Raw genomic sequence first — 14,072 nt, 5'->3', positions numbered from 1 at the left:
AGATTGAGGTATTCCTCTTCTATATAGGCTTTAATATGATAATTCAAAGGTGTGTAAGAGAGGATGGGATCTATGAGATATTAATATCTTTCCATGATATTCCATGCAAATTCCACTTTGCTGATAAAAGAACAGGGTACAAGGTACTCCATTAAGGGTACTATTGGTCCACTATCTCTAGAGATGCCAAGGAATATGTAAAAATGCGTGACAACTACTAGTGAATGGGAAGACTAGCGCAATCATATGAGATGTCATTACAACCACAACTAGTATTGGAACCATTCGACAAATGTGTCATTTATTTTGTTGGGCCAATTAATCCTCCTTCCCAATGAAAATCATATATATTGTTATGTACAGACTATGTCACAAAATGGATGCAAACCAAGGCACACCTAGTTGTTACTTAGAAAGTAGTAGTTGGATTCCTTCAAAAAATGACCTTCACCAGATTTTAGATACGATGGGAGATATTTATAGATGGAGGGACTTATTTCACATAAAGGCTAATAAAAAAATTAATGGAGAAATACAAGATCAAGCACAAGGTAGCTACACCATACCATTTGTAGGGTAATGGATAGTTGGAAGGGACAAATAAAATTGTTGGGTCCATCATTACTAAGACTGTGCAATTGCACCTCAAGGATTGGGTTGATAGAGCCCTTGAATATTTATGGGCCTACTAAATGACATGGAGGATTACTATTGGCTATAGATCATATGAGTTAGTTTATGGTAAGAAAGTATTGCTACTAATAGAGATAATTATATATACATTAATAAAAACTATTTAACTTGGAATGGAGCTATCATAAGCTCAAAAGTATAGTCTCCTTTAGATTAGTGAACTGGATCAACAAAGTCAAGATAGCTTGCACCAAACAAATATCATACAAAGCTAGAGGGCACAATTGCATGACAAACTTATCAAGAAGAAGAAACTCAAAGCTCGAGATTAGGTTCTACTATTTGATTCTAGGTTTAAAAGCTTCAATGGGAAGTTATGCATCACCTGGATCGACCCTTATGTGATTGATATTTTCTATGAAAATGGAGCCATCAAGCTCCACACTACAAATGAAGAAATAAATCTTGTCATGGCTAACGGGCACCGATTCTGCGTATACTACAAACCTGTATATAAACAAGCCTACTTGAGAAAGATTACCAATGGGTGGCTTGATAATGATTTATAGGCCATCAAGGGAGAAATTCTTGCAAGTTGATTCTTCCACCTTTTCTGTTGAGAGAGAGAGAGAGAGAGAGAGAGAGAGAGAGAGAATATGTTAAACACATATGTGAAATCTCGAGCCTACTAGGATGTAAAGTCATATCCATGGCAAATTTGAAAAACTTGTAAACAACCATGTATTGAATCCAAGTGGTGTTTGCATACTATAATGACATCAATGTCATTGATACTAATTAATTATCAAGATATTCATTGTTAATGATGAAGAGTTTTTTTTCCTTCCTTTTTGACATTTTTTTTAATTATTATTTTATTGAAATCAGATAAAAGTCAACATAGGTCGATCTTAAGTACAGATCTAACATGCGTCGAGAGGGATCAAATTTCTTCAGCTGCAAACCTTTTTAGAGTGAAAAATATAATAGGTTATTTTTCATTATTTAAATTGTATTTTTGAATGCTAAATAGAGTATATAAAGGACCAAATAAACGTTTTATCCATAAAAAAATAATTTTTCATGATATATACATAATTTTTTAAAAATTATATATAATATATGCTTAATTTAGACTAATATAAGTTACGTCACATTAATATATATTTTAAGTATATGCCAATATTAATTCTTATTATAATATATTATTGATAAACTACATTGAATCATTTTTTATATACAACATTAAAATGCTTTATTTTAACAATTTTTTTCTATGTATAGATATATATGAAGTCAATATAGGTAACATAAATCTTCGAATAGTTTATTTAAATTGTTTTTGAAATATTTTTGAAAAGTATAAGATTTAAACATCTTAATCATACATTTTTTTTTTACTTCTATTTTTTTTTTTATTATTATAGACGACATTATTTTTCTATTTAGAATATATATATATATATATATATATATATATATATATGTATGTATATATATATATATATTAATTTTTTTTATTTTTTTTTTCAAGGGATGGATGAAGACAAATGTACACATCCCCCTCATTCTATGATGTAGAATGAGCCTCTCGACTCAATAATTATTTTTTTCATATTAATTAATTAATTTAGTTATACAAATTAAATAGTTAATAAATATTGATAGACTTGAATCCATAATAAGCATTAAAATCCTTAGTGCTCGACTCAATAATTAATTTTTTATATTAATTAATTAATTTAGCTATACAAATTAAATAGTTAATAAATATTGATAGACATGAATCCATAATAAGCATTAAAATCCTTAGTGATACATTTTACATTTAAAAAACAAAAAAAAAACCATAAATTAACTAAATTATAAATTTATGTTAAGTTATTATTATTATTATTATTATTATTATTAATAAAAATAATTCTCTCTCTCTCTCTCTCTCTCTCTCTCTCTCTCGCTCTCTCTCTCTCTCTCTCTCTCTCTCTCTCTCTCTATATATATATATATATATCCATGAATATTTACCCCACTTTATTATGTAGATTCTAGGCTTTGCTACACTACCATGATTTATCAATACTACCTGTCCAAAAAAATCATAACTCATTTTTTATGGCACTCATTAATATGATATGTTTTTTAATCAATTAATTTAAAAGTGCAGAAACGACATAACTACAATGAAGTTCCAGATCAACATTTTATTTGTGAATACTATTAAGAATATTCCAAAATATTTTATGTAGATTAAATCTCTACCATCCACTTAATAATTATTGATAATTAAATTAAAATTCTTGAAAGCCTACCAAAGAGTCACAACAACTAGAGTCCCCCCAATATTACTGGATGGATGGCGAGCGAGGGTTTCGACCCGGGAACCCTAGGCCTATGGCCTAGGTGATGCAGACTTTGCAGTTGTGACACGCAGGTACGGAGTTTTTGCAGCGCTGGCGGACTCTTCAAGCTTGTCTGCGGTTTTCGTTTTGGGCACCCGGTTTAGGAGACAGCTGGGAGTCAAAAGTCTCTTTTCAGACTGGCGAAGTTTTCCATTTCGGTTTGGGGTTTTGCAGAGAGCGGTTTACTGAAGTCTATACCCGTGATTCTTCTCGTGGTTTTATGCTGTTTCGAGCTCTTGGCAAGATTGTTTCCTTTGCCTGCAGGCGGTTTCAGCATTATTCCCGGGTAACGGTTGCGAGGAGGGTCGTTATCTCGAGGTTTGGTGTGGGTATTTACCATGGTAATTACTAGCGAGTCGGTGGAGCTTGACCCATCCCCTGAAGACATCCTTTCGGTGTGGGGAAAGGATATCAATGAGCAGAACCTCGGTGAATACTTTGCAAAACATGACAGTCATGGGTCTGGTGCTTTCTCGGCAGGGTTTTTGCGGGCCTCAAAAACTGCAAAAGGATTGTTGGACGAGAGTTGGGACCTCTCGGGCGTTTTGGGTCTAAACGGCAAGGGCTCTGTAGGTGAAAACCCTCAAGCAAATCAAAGTGCGTGGGGTGCCAAGGGTATCGGCCCATCTGGTGGTAAGTCTTTTTCTCCCTCAAAATTTTTTTGCCCGACTGGTGGCCTTGAAGATATCATCAGCTCAGCTCAGAATATAGGAATTTGGAGGCCCGTAGGGGGTATACAAACTACAGGGATTGAAGTCGGAGGTACCTCCCATCTATCGACTGTTAACAGAGTCCTTTTCTCAAAGGACTCCTCTCAGAGGATAGTAGGGCCGGAGGGGTTTTCGTCCGGTGCTGGAAGACCTGAAAAGCAGGGGCTTGATTCAAAATCTCCAGGTGCAGATAAGGGTTTTGAGGAGGGTTTTGCGGTTGAAGGTGATGTGGGCAGCCCGATTGAAGGGCTGATAGAAACCCCGCCCAGCAATGGGGTTGAACAATCAACTGGCAAAGAAGATGGGGAGTCAAGGGAAGCTGGAGATCAAAACCCCGCTGATGGTGTCAAGGGAGCGGCGTCGGAGTCGCGGAAGTCAGGGGAGAAAAGGAAGAAGACCAAACCTCTGAAGAAGAAGCGGTTTGCAAATCTGGTTCTCGGTATGGATGTGCAGGTGGAGGAGGTTCTGGATGTGGCAGAGGTCACCCTTGTAGGCAGAATTAGAGGACGGCCTGTTTCGGGAAATTCCCTAAGGCAGTGGGCGGAGAAGCAGTGGAGGGATACCCCAGCTTCTTCTTTCAATACAAACTTGCTAGTTAAAGGTTGGTTCATGGCAAGTTTCGACAGTAAGGAGGCTCTGGAGTGGGTAGAGGGAAAGAACTGGGAATTTGAGAACCGGCCTGTTTTCTTCAAGAGATGGACCCCTCTATTCGATGCTTCAAAAGAAAGGGTCGAAGAATTTCCTGTATGGGTTAGGGCTCCAAATCTGCCCCCTTTTCTTTGGGCGGACTCTGTATTCAAATCAATAGGGAATCTTTTGGGCACCTTTCTAGATGTTGATAGATCATATCTCCAGACATATGAGAAAACTGTGGCAAGGATTCTAGTGAGGCTCAATCCGACGGATGGTTTGGCAGAATCAATAACATTACAATACAGGGAGTATGTCATCGATCAGCCACTGGACTATGAACTTCTTCCCTTTCGATGTCATCGGTGCCACGAGTATGGGCACTTGGTAAGGGATTGCCCGTTGGGAAGGAGAAGGAGAAGAACACAAGGCAGAGAAGAGGAGTGGGAGGGGGCTTGGAAGCATAAAGTGAAGCCGATGGCGGGGTCAGTTCCAATTGGCACTCATTCAGAAGAACCCTTACATCAGTCAGCGGAGGAACAGCCTCAGGAGGATGGTATTTCGGTGCGTCCTCCAGATGTCCAACCAATCATGGAACCGTCTCCCGCTGAACCGGATGCCGATGCTGTTGTTGAAGAACCTGGTATGCAGTTTTCTCCATCCACCTCTGCTTTAAATTCTGAATATGTAGTCGGGGATATTCCTCTGTTTAAAAACTGTAATGATGTCATGCAAAAACTAGAAAATTTGTCAGTCGACTCCAATCTGAACTGTGAGGATATTTCCCGGGGGGGGGTCAGGGTGCTGGGTCTTCCTCTGCTACTTGCCACTATAACCTTAGATCCCTCAGTAAGAAGCCAGCGGTTTCGAATGAGTATATGGAATCCGTAGGTGGGTTAGGAGCTGAGTCATCTAAGAGTCTATCAAAAAAAGGTAGAGGTCGAAAATCTCTCCTTTCAAAAGCACAAGTTAAAGCAATTTATGATGTAGCTGATGGAAAACAAATTCCAATTCCTGGGGCGCTTAGAGCAGCAAAAACCCCAAAGGTGGTTAAAAAATGATTCGTTTCTCTTGGAATTGCAGGGGTTTAGCCAGTAAACCCAAAAAACTGGCTTTAAAGGACCTTATCTCTCGCCTTAACCCGGACATTGTTTTCCTTCAAGAAACTTTGGGCAAAAGCGCAGATGTTGAATTTTCCCTTCGTTCTTTCTTACCGGGCTGGGTCTTCATAGCTATTGATGCCTCCGACCATTCTGGAGGCCTGGCTATTGGATTTAAGGAAGGAAGACTGAAACTGTTAAATCAGTGGGGCCTTTCAAATGTTCTGGGATTGGAGGTTGTCTCCCCAGACTTTGATATTCCTCTGTTGTTCGTAAATGTCTACGGTCCCTGTCAGGGTAGGGTTTCTTTCTGGAACGATCTCCTCTCAAAGGACCTGATAAAGGATAAAAATCTAATAATTGGGGGTGATCTAAATTTTTCTCTGGGGACTGCTGAAGCATGGGGGCCTCTTGCGAGGGAGGATCCTCTGACAGATTTCTTTTCAAACGCCCTCCTCTCTCACAAGTTGATTGATGTAAATATCATTAAAGCTAAACCTACCTGGAGGAACAGAAGATCGGGGGAAGAAAGAATTGCAAAAAGATTGGACCGGTTTCTCATCAGTGAAAGGTTGGCTGCAAACATCCCTTTGTTCAGGCAATGGGTAGGTGAAGGGGGAAATTCGGATCATTTTCCCATTCTGTTGGAATTCTCCAAGCCTCCTCCAAAGCCGGCTGCTCCCTTCAAATTTAACGCATCCTGGCTTCAGGATGACTCTTTCATTAAACTCTTCAATGATACTTGGAGACATTCGAGCTTGGGGCATTCGGAGAACAAAGGAGCTTTTTTCATGGATAGCCTAAAAAGACTCAAGAAAGCAGCCATCGAATGGGCATCAGCTAGGAGGAAAAAGCAATCCGAAGAGTTAGTCAGTATCGATGAGGCTCTTGGAGTTCTGGAAGACCCAGATTCTGATGCCTATGCAACTCAGGAATCGAAAGAAAGAATTCTAGCTATGGAAAAGAGTAGAGCTAAGATATTGCTGGAAAAAGAGGAGGAGTGGAGGCTGAAAAGCAGAGCTATCTGGTTGAAAGCGGGGGATGAAAATACAAAATTCTTCCACAATTATGCAAAGGGCCGAAGGAATGCAAATACTATTTGGAAGCTGCGGGACTCTGAAGGCAGAGAGGCCTCATCTTTTGAAGAGTTATCAAATATGGGAAAGACTCATTTCCAATCAATTTTTTCTGACCCTGGGGGGATCTCATTGCCTGAAATAATCAGAACGGCCCAAGCTTTTCCCCGTTTTGTAGAGGAGGAAGATGCAGAAGATCTTTTTGGAGAAGTGACAAAGGAGGAAGTAGAAAGCATAATCAAATCTATGGCAAAAGATAAAAGCCCGGGACCCGATGGATGGACTATAGAGCTGTTCTCCCACTTTTTTGAATCTATTGGAGCAGAACTTACTGAAGTAGTGGAGGAACCTAGAAGGAAAGGAGAAATCTATGGCCCGTTTAATGCTACTTTCATAGCTCTCATTCCAAAAAAAGAAGACCCGGTGTCCTTTGAAGATTTCAGGCCTATTTCGCTGTGCAATACCATCTATAAGATTATTGCAAAAATCATAGCGGTTCGCCTGAAACCTATTTTATCCTCCTGTATCTCAAAGGAACAATTTGGTTTCTTGGATGGCCGCCAAATCCACGAAGCAATCGGGGTTGCCCAGGAAACTATTCATAGTATCAGGCAAGCAAACAAAAAGGGGGCAGTGATCAAAATCGACCTTTCAAAAGCCTATGACAGGGTCAGCTGGACGTATTTAAGGATGCTCTTGACACATTTAGGCTTTCAGGTGGGTTTTATAAACTGGATCATGGGATGCATCTCAAATGTAAATTTTGCTGTTCTGATAAATGGAGCTGCATCACCTTTCTTCAAAAGCCAAAGAGGTCTGCGTCAAGGTTGTCCGCTCTCCCCTCTGCTATTCCTCCTTGCAGCAGAAGGACTAAGCAGACTGATCTCAAAGGCCAAGAGTTCAGGTTTGGTTAAAGGTTTGGAAGTTGCTGTTAACTTATTCATTACCCATCTACTTTTTGTCGATGATATTCTTTTGTTTACAAATGGGAATGTAAATGAAATTAAAGAGTTTAAACTCATTCTTGATCAGTTTCTAAAAGCAACAGGACTTCAAATAAATGAAAGGAAGTCTCAATTAATTTTTGAAGGTTTCGGTAGGCAAGAGGAGATCTTGATTGCTTCTCACTTGCCTTTTGGAACCTGTAATATGGAGTAGCCTTTCAAATATCTTGGTTTTTGGCTAAAACCATCCTCCTATAGAAAGCAGGACTGGAACTGGTTGATTGCGAAAATTGAACAAAGAATTTCCCATTGGAGCTTCAAGTGGCTATCGCGGGCAGGCAGACTTACACTGGTAAATTCGGTTCTGCAGGCTATTCCGGTTTTCTGGGCTGCATTGACTTGGATACCAAAAGGGACTCTCTATAAAATAAAGCAGATTTGCAGTCGTTTCCTGTGGTCTGGGTCAAAAGAAGACACTGTTCTCCCATGGGTGGCTTGGGATAAGATCGCCAGGCCAAAAGTTTGGGGCGGGTGGGGTCTGAAAAGCCCTACTGACTTTAGTCAATCCTTGGTAGCTAAATCGGGATGGAGAATCATCTCTTCGGAGAACCTCTGGACTAGGGTGGTAAAGAGGAAGTACATTGATCCTACTCCTCTTGAAGATTGGATTAGGTGCCCAAACAAAAAAGGAAGGAACTGTTCTGTTATTTGGAAAGCCACCACAGAGGCTTTTAAGGTAATTGAACAAGGTCTGGCTTGGCGGGTAGGGAATGGTGAATGTTTGAGGATCGGCAGGGACCCGTGGGTTGGATGCAGTGAAGGATTCGCCCTATCTCCTGAACTGCTAAATCATTTGGAGGAAAAAGGAATAAAATGCCTAAACCAGATAGCAATTTTGGAGCAGTCATCTATTTGGGGGCAGGCTTGGAAGTCGGCAGATGATTTAGGCTTAGATTTCATTTGGAGAAATGAATGGTGGCTTTTTCTTCAGGAGCTTAAAAGATCAAATGTCAGAATTAAAGACAGGCCGGATTCCTTGGTTTGGGCTCATGCTGAGATAGGGCGATATTCTCCAAAGGCTGGGTACAATTTTTTGATGAAGAAAAAGGGTTGGGAGCCTCCTGTTTGGTGGGCAAAGCCTCTGTTTAAACTGAAGTGTCCTAAAAAAGCTAGGATCTTTGTCTGGTGTGCTTTAAAAAACAAAATTCCTACTTGGGATGTCCTTCAATCCCGGTTTAAACAGGGGCCTGGTAGATGCCCTCTATGTTTAGCAGAATCAGAATCCATCTCACACATGTTCCTCGCCTGTCCCTTCACAAAGCAAGTCTGGAGTGAAGCGGAAAAGCTCTTAAACGCAAAGGTTAGGTGGGAGGGGGATGTATTATCTACTGCCTGGGATTATTGGTGGAACCATTTTCACGAAAAGAATCTGAGAAACTTGCCTCCCATCATCTGCTGGGGCATATGGATTGCCATAAACCGAGTTATCTTTAAAGACATTACGACCCCAGCGGCAGCTATTGCTATTCAAAGCAATGCCATCCTTGCCAGCATTCCTGAGCCGGATGGACCTGTAAAAAATGTTCAGCGGAAAGAGTTGCGCCTTAGAGAAGGGATTCCATGGGCTTTTTTCGATGGGGCAGCCCAAAATAATATCACAGGAGCTGGGATCTGTATTCACCTTAGTGCCGTCCACTCGTTAAAAGCCTCAGTGGGACTTGGGATGGGAACAAACAACTTTGCAGAACTTTCAGCCTTAAAGCTTCTCCTTTGTTGGCTCATTCACAAAAATATCCTTGCAGTTCAGATTTTTGGAGATTCGATGAATGTTGTTAATTGGGTCATTGGGAAATACAGATGTCAGCATTACATGTTGTTGCCTTTATTAGAGGAAATCCAATCTTTAAAAATGCAGTTTAATGTTTTTTCAATTGATCACATCTACAGGGACAGCAATGAAGAGGCCGACCGACTTTCTAAAGAAGGTATGCAACAAGCTGTGGGCGCATGGAGAGTAACAGAACAGCTTCAGGATCAGATCCGTGTGTCAGATCTCCCTCCAAACATATAATGTTTTTGGGTTTTTGTTTTTACTCATATGCACCGTTTTTACCAGTGTTTTTATTTTGAAAATGGTGGCATATAAAAACTGTCTCTTTTTATATACTATGAGGCTCTATCTTGATAGAGCGGGATGTTAAACTTTGGTTACTGTATGTGTTTTTTCCTGGTTTGTTTTCCTCATGAAAGGAGATCCAGGAGACACATTGGTTTTTTTCATTTTCGTTTTTTGATATGGTTGTTTAGGCCGGGTACAGGAGTCTTTATAGATTTCTGTAGATATGCTGATGCACTTACTCAGAGGAGTTCTTGCTCTTGACCATGCAGTTTTTTGCAGAATGTTAACTCATATACTATGTAACTTTTTTATGCCTAATAAAAAAGTTCGTCTTTTTTCCTCGGAAAAAAAAAATTTCTTGAAAGCCTAATTCCAAAATAGAAATAGTCCATGGAATTATGAATTGATAATGAATGAATAAAATAGTAAGATACTCCTTGTGATAACCCATTGACGTTCTTAGTAGATATTAATATATATATATATATATATATATATATATATATATATATATATATATATATATATATATATATATATATATATATATATATATATATATATATATATATTATTTTTAAATAATTAATTTAATATCTAAATTTTATAAAATTATAAAAAAATAGTACAAACTAATTAAAGTAAAGATAATATATCCAAAACCAAATTATAATAGAATTTACATATTAGTAAATATTAAAATAAGTAAATGTATGACCATATCACTAGTTTGTTTATATTTGATTTGAAAGATAAACATAGTCATATAAATCAAAATTTTAATAAACCTTAACGATGTAACATCCTTCGGTAGACCTCGTTAGTTTTTTTTTTTAATCGAATTTTACGAACATACAACATTTCACTAATGGTTTATGACATACATAACTGATCATTACATAAAAGCAATATGATAATGTGAAATAACTATAGATATGGATTAACTATTTGTGTAAAGGAATAACCAACAGTGTGACTAGTTATCATAATGTAGTATGTTTCAACTTTGCATTATCATTGCTCAATTAATAAGTGCTTATTAATGACACATTGAATGATGTAATTTTCAATGGCATGCAAGGTAACAATATCATCAACATAATTAAACAGGCATGCACATAAATGGGCATAAATATTACCCTAGAAATCTCGAAGGGAAAAATATCAAACATTTATATTTTTAAACATTTCATGAGGGAGTTCAATTGTCACTCAATGGCAGTGAGGGAGTCCATCCTTTGTCCATTGTTGAAATTTTACAAAGGAAACATAATATTTAATTCAAGAATAATTAACTAGAAGCCATTAAATTAAACATGATGTCATGTTTTTTGAACACTTTACCCCACTATTCTCCAACCACAATGTCTTTGTGGCATGGTTGTTTACTATATTAAGTTACCCATTGTAAACTATAGTTGACGATCTTCTACTCTGCATGTAACCATAGTGATATGTAATGACCTCATCGTCTGCAATAGTATTAGTGATAATCCATCTTTTAATTTTTGCAAAAGGGCTTAGTTTAGAAATTATCACTCCATTCTTTACAAAAGTTGTGATTCTTTCTTGCAAACACTATTTTCAGCAACTCTGACTTTTTGATTATTTGAAATACCAATATATTAAAACCCAAAATATTATGACTTTTTCATCAAATAAATAAAGTGATAGAATTTCAATATCAAATATTCAGTATCTACTTGTTATCATGTCGGAAACACTAATAATGTTCCATGCATTATGCCTCTTGGCCTGAAAACACTTTCTTGTACATGCATAAATTAGAGCAAAAGTTATATGCATAATTAATATTTTACCTTTACATGCATCATCAAGTACTTAACCATATGCAATACCTTAAGCATTATATTCAAAACCACACTTTTAATACATTTGATCCAACTACAAAATTATTGGAATCAATTTGTACAACCATAATATTGTTTCTGAATTGTTCTTCTCGTTTCAAAACCATGACTAACTATCTACTTGTTATTTTAAATACAAAACCATGGATAATAATGTACATTTTATCTTGAATACAGAACCATTTTCGTCTTTTCCAATGCAACATTGTAGATTAGTATTATAAAATACAATTAATATTGTTGTTTTTATTCCCCAAACATAATACAATAGCACATAATTATGAGTTCATGTTTATTTTTCATTATTTCAAATTCATTAAATAAATGCACATATTTATAAATCCATGTCTATTTATCGATCTTTCACATGCATAAATATTATAAGTGCATGCCTATTCATGCTCATTTTTCTTGCAGTGTATAATGATCATAAAATCATGTATATTCATCTGTATTTCACATTCATTAAATAAATGCATGGTATTTATAAAATGGCAAATGCGTTAACATAGGTCAAAATTTATTTATAAGTGTAAAATTATTATAAATGTATTACTATATTAACCTATTGTACATGTATCTACCAACTCAAAACCACATTTATGTATATAATATCCACTTGCAAGAGAATAAACTCTAATTCATAGCATATAATAATTTACCTTGTAAAGATTAAAATATGCGTACCACAAAATCTATTACACCATTCTTCTCCTTCAAGTGAAACATATAAAAACAGGAGTAGGGTTGAACAATATTTTCAAGTGAAAATTAAATTCTTATTAAGACACAAATAAAATCATGTCCTATGTTATGTCATCTCCCATGAAGGAGCATACAAGAAAAAGGGTTTCAAAATTAATCCCGATCACAGAATGCCGTATTTACCAAAATTAACTTGGTCTAGTTCTTTGGATTCAATACTTTCACCTGCTCCATTTTAAAACATTCCTAACACAGGTATTCCATTGCTAAGATCTAATTTTTAAGCAAAACTATGTAATTCAAATTCCAAATGTGATAGCTAATACTCAATTGCTACACACATTAAGAGGGAAAAGCATTAAACCTTCATAATTTTCAGGGTTTCAATGGTGTCAACCTAAGTTAAAACTAGGAATATACTCTATATGTACGATTGATTATCTTTCTACCATTCCAGGAGAGTGTTACCATTACATTATTATTGTAATATTAATATAGCATTGTTTTTTTAAATGTAACTACTAACTTCAGGGAATCTAAGAATAAGACAAAGTCGATGATATCATGTCAAAAATTCAACAAATATATACAAATTGAAGGAGCCTTTATTTTGAATACCTCAAAATTTGTAGTAACAACAGTGGCCACTTTTCTCGAGATTACTATTAAAGTAGTAGTTTTTCCTTATACACCTTTTCCAAGAATATGACCTTTGTCAAATAGAAGAGGGTCGAAGAAGAAAGTGCAAAAGAGACAAGCACTTTGAATCTCAAAAGAACTCTCAAAACTTCTATCTTCCTCGTGGTTTTCTTTTCCATACACCATATCAATTACTATCACAATTATGGCTTCTAAACCTTGTCAACTATTTTCTCAAACAATTGGCTTAGATATCACAATACTCTAACACTTCAGTTGAGGTGATTCAAACTCATGTCATAGATTACTTGATAAGGAAAACAAGGTCAGTTGATCAAAAGACCAATTTCATTTACAACCGTCTACCACCCATGGACGACTTCATCTACTACAAGCCACTACAAGATAGAATCATTCCTTATTGAACTACACTCATTTCCAGAGCAACAAAGATGACCTCAAACCCTCCTTCTTGATTTTTAGCTTGGAAAGGACCATATGCTTATTGTATGGTAGTTGCAAACCACTCCACAACTAATTCTTTGTGCCACTCACAGCACATCCAGACCATTTAATTTCATTAATATTTCCATGTTATTAAAATTATAATGTGTTATAGGGATAGGGATATTACATTCTTTGCCACTTAAAGATAATGATATCCTCAATGTTCATCTCCTCTTTATTTTTTCATTATTATATTTTTGTCACATCTTTATCTCCTACTAGAACTTCATCTTTTCATATAGATTACTTTAAGCTCTTGTGATCTTATTTTTATATCATTTTTCACTCATGAAATCTATCTTCATTAATGATAGTTTTGTATCAAGAACAACCAAAAGGGGATCCTTCCCCTTTGTAGAGGATGGATATTTATTTTTTCTTTTTTTCAAGAAATAAAATAAATATTTACAACTATGAAAATATTCAACTTTTACTCTCAACCTTTTAGCCATTTTTGAATTTGTAAAAACAAAACAACATATTCATAAAAAATGATTGTTACTAGATGTTACTCTTGGAAACCATGGCCAGTGCACATAATATTTTACTTAGAAGTATTTTATTAGCTATGGAAAGCACTCTAAGATTCGTTTATCAGAGTGACAACAAGCACCTTGGGTGGTTTATCAACCTCCTTGGAAAGCACCCCATGGTGTATGGATTCTAGTTGTTAATTCTCAATCGTAATCATATTATTTTTAATCACAATATTTCCAACTATCAACCATTTATGTAATTA

The 14,072-nt window shown here is 36.4% G+C and overlaps 1 protein-coding gene across 1 annotated transcript; it reads left to right on the top strand.

Moving 5' to 3' along the window:
- The first annotated feature begins 3,370 nt into the window (after positions 1 to 3,370).
- LOC149169906 (uncharacterized) lies at positions 3,371 to 9,563 on the top strand. The gene is made up of 3 exons (XM_089425377.1): positions 3,371 to 5,259; positions 5,456 to 7,541; positions 7,863 to 9,563. Exons 1-3 carry the CDS (start codon positions 3,371 to 3,373, stop codon positions 9,561 to 9,563), a joined length of 5,676 nt encoding a protein of 1,891 aa, XP_089281503.1.
- The last annotated feature ends 4,509 nt before the right edge of the window (positions 9,564 to 14,072 follow it).

The sequence above is a fragment of the Pinus tabuliformis genome, chromosome 4_2, assembly GCF_031772625.1.
Source record: "Pinus tabuliformis cultivar Carrire ecotype Pingquan chromosome 4_2, CPIR1, whole genome shotgun sequence".
NCBI classification, from domain to species: domain Eukaryota; kingdom Viridiplantae; phylum Streptophyta; class Pinopsida; order Pinales; family Pinaceae; genus Pinus; species Pinus tabuliformis.
Note: the sequence above shows the minus strand (reverse complement) of the source record. Positions and strands in the feature narration are given on the sequence as shown.